The 3,506-nt window shown below is 38.9% G+C and overlaps 2 protein-coding genes across 2 annotated transcripts; both read right to left on the bottom strand.

Moving 5' to 3' along the window:
- Positions 1-359: 359 nt before the first annotated feature.
- EIN_148800 (serine/threonine protein kinase HT1, putative) lies at positions 360-1,262 on the bottom strand (the record flags this gene model as incomplete). Its single annotated transcript, XM_004184836.1, has 1 exon — positions 360-1,262. One exon carries the CDS (start codon positions 1,260-1,262, stop codon positions 360-362), a length of 903 nt encoding a protein of 300 aa, XP_004184884.1.
- Positions 1,263-1,402: 140 nt separating this feature from the next.
- Positions 1,403-3,217, bottom strand: EIN_148810 (hypothetical protein; the record flags this gene model as incomplete). The annotated part of the gene is made up of 1 exon (XM_004184837.1): positions 1,403-3,217. One exon carries the CDS (start codon positions 3,215-3,217, stop codon positions 1,403-1,405), a length of 1,815 nt encoding a protein of 604 aa, XP_004184885.1.
- Positions 3,218-3,506: the final 289 nt, after the last annotated feature.

Below are 3,506 nucleotides of genomic sequence, written 5' to 3' on the forward strand. Positions count from 1 at the left end.
ACCACAAAGGACGTCTTTCGGCCTATATTCCCGTCCTTCGTCCCCATGTCCGTCCTTTCTCTTTAGTTAACGATTTGAACTCTTTATTCCATTTTCATTTTATTATAATTGAACTATACTGTATAATATATTTTTTTTCAAAAAACAAAAACACTGCTCTTTTAAACAGTATTGGTTCGTTGTAGATTAGGTACGTCGGCATGTTAATTAAAATTAATAACATTTTTATTATATACAATACAAAAAAATATTGTATACCCAAAAACAATTATTGTCTAGACTTTACAAAAACAATTATAATTCATTTGAATTGGTTAATTTATTTGGTTGTATTTCAATTTGAAATGTTTATAAAACAATCATAATAGATTTTCAAGTTGTTCCACTACCATCTCCATTTGTGGACGACTTTTGGGGTCTTGGCACCAACATTGTGTGATGATGTTGTACTGTTCTTCTTCCATTGGGTCTTTTCGTTTCAGTCGATTGTTTTGAATCACAAACTCCGCGATTTTCCATGGAAATTTGAATGTGTCGTTTTGATATGCTTCGCACCACCCAAAAACTTCATACATAGTTATTCCAAATGAGAAGATATCCGCGGCCTTCTTATACTTTTCTTTGTTTAAAATCTCAGGTGCCATATACACTGGAGTTCCAATACCCTTTGTAAATGTCATGTTAGTCATCAACATGTTGACATTTCTTGCACTTCCAAAGTCAGTCAATTTTGCATTGACCTTCTCATTCAAGTCAAGTGAAATAACAAGAATGTTGTCTGGCTTGATGTCTCTGTGTAGTATCCCGTTCTCATGTAAATATAATACACCTCTTGCTCCATCAATCATCATTTTAACTCGAATTTTCATTGGCGGAATTTGTTCACTTTTTCTGTGTTTGATCAAGTCTTGTAGACTTCCATATTGTGCAAATTCTGTGACCATACATATCTTACTTGGTATAAAGACAGCTCCATAAAAATGGACAATATACTCACTTCTAAATTTGTCCAACATTGACACTTCATTTTCAAATTCTTCGATGAGTTTGTCTGTGTCATTTGATTGTTTCATTTTCTTGATAGCAACAACATTTCCTCTGTAAGTTCCTTTGTAGACAACGCCAAACGAGCCTTCTCCAAGTTTCTTGTCTTCTTTCAACTCGTCGTAATCCAATTTAGTCGAGTTTTCTGTTGTGATTTCAATGGCAATTGGAACAGACACAGTCTCACTGTTTTCGATGTTCATAGTGACTATCATCATCTCGTCGTGTAATTTCAGTGAGCAGTGTGGTGTTACAAACACCTCAAATTCGCATGCCTCGCCTTTCTTCAAAGTCACCAATTGCGGCTCGGTGCGAATTGAGTATTTATCGCAGCCGCCATGTGTTGTGATTTGGACTTTCAAATGCCTTTGCCTTTGTTGCCAACACAGAGGAGCTCACGAGACTCTTTTTCAACGGGAATGACTTCACATGTGTCATCAAATGTCAGCGAATTTTTGTTTGTTAAAATGTTGGCGTCTAACACACTCATTGCGATGTTTGAACGACTCATTTTAAAGACACAGATGTTTTCCATTTTCTTTGTTTCTTTGCGCTTTTGTAAAACGACTATTGTAATTACTATAATACTAATGATAATGAGTATTATAATGAACACAGAAACAATTGGGATGCCAACAACAACACCATAATTTGTGGTGTGAATACAACTCAACATGTCGTCACTCAATTTGTAGTTGTCATCACATTTTGAACATTTGTTGTTGGCAGACGCAACACAGTTTTCGATGGCTGTGTAGTGTGAACAGACACCTGACACAAGCACACTGTCTTTTACACAGTCAGTGCACTCATCGATGCCATTGCATTGTGTACACGTGTCTTGACACTTCACACACAAATTGTTTTTGAGATAGTGTCCACCTTCACATAGCACACAACCAGCTGTTGTTCTGTTTGCACACGAAGTCAACTCGCTTTGTGGAGAACACAATTTGGTGACATTCGATGAAGTGCGATAAAACTCCTCATTGCACACAACACAATTCCCTTCATTTGTGCACGACTTGCATGACACATCACAGCCAATACACGTTGACCCATCAGATGACCGCATGTATCCTTCCTTGCAGACTACACACCCGCGATATGTTGACATCAACACATCACACACACTGACAAGGTCGTTAATTTCGGTGCAAACGCCGTTGCTGTTTGCATACGAGTAATCGTCGCACTTTGTGCAGAATGTCTGATTTGAACAGTAGACACAGGGGTACTCACACTTGACACACATCCGGTCTGTGAGGTAATACCCACTGAGGCACCTCAGACACCCCTTTGTGGTGCTCACTTCACAATGGCTGTCTGTCTGTGTGTCTTCATTTTTAGTTGTTTCTTTGGTGGTCTCATTTGGAAGTGTTTGTGGCACACACAAATATCCATCGAAATTGTAATCGGACTCACACTCGACACATTTGGTGTTGAGTGACGAGACAACACCACAATTTGACAAAACGCCAGTCTTCTCTTTGCAGCCATCAACGTCTTTGTAATAGCCACTCTCGCATGTGACACACACTTTGTCAAATAAACTGCAATGAATTGACTGGGTGTCTGTGCACACACCTTCAACGTTGATGGAGTTGTTACACACAATGCAAATATCTCCGTTCTGATTGTCACAATTTGGATTGTTTTGTGAACACATACCATGTGAGATGTGTTGTTTTGCATCACACTTGATACAATCACCATACGACATTACTATACACATGGTGTTAGTTGTACACACGCCATCTATCAACAATTTGCCTTCTTTACATTTCAAATCTGTGATAACACCATTTGAAACGACACACACTTCACTTTCACATTGTTTAACAGTGTTGTCGTTTGTTGTGTGATACCCATTCATTGCCAAGTAGCAGTACTCGTTGTGTGATGTTTCACAATTTTGTTTTGCTTTGCCACACAACACGTCATCGACACAATACAGACACTCGGTGCCACTTTCTCTGTTGATTTCATATTTACAATTTGTGGTGTTCGCACAGTTGCCATTTGATGTGATCACATCTGAAACGCATTTGTCGCAGCCGTGTTGCGAGGATGTCTCACACTTCTCATTCATTTCATTACAAACACCTTTTAACAACGTTGTAAAATCACACAAGTAACACGTTGTATCGATTTGGTTGACGCACCCATCCATGTTGATATGTGATTTGTGATCATCTGTGTTGAAGTGTGTTGTAGTGGTGTACCCCAAATTGCACGCTTTCAAGTCACTTGAAGTGACGTATGGCGCAAAACATGTGGTGCAAATGTGTTGATTATTGAAATGGTCTGCAATCTGACACTTTGGGATGACATTGTACGAGTAGTCACACGTCGTTTCTGTGACTTTGACCATCCCAACTTCACACTCAACACAACTGGTGCCAGTTGATATCATGTTGCCCGCACACGATAGACACGTTTTTGTTGTTTTTGAAAAAGTC

Source organism: Entamoeba invadens (genome assembly GCF_000330505.1).
Source record: "Entamoeba invadens IP1 unplaced genomic scaffold scaff_1105074726509, whole genome shotgun sequence".
Lineage (NCBI taxonomy): Eukaryota > Evosea > Mastigamoebida > Endamoebidae > Entamoeba > Entamoeba invadens.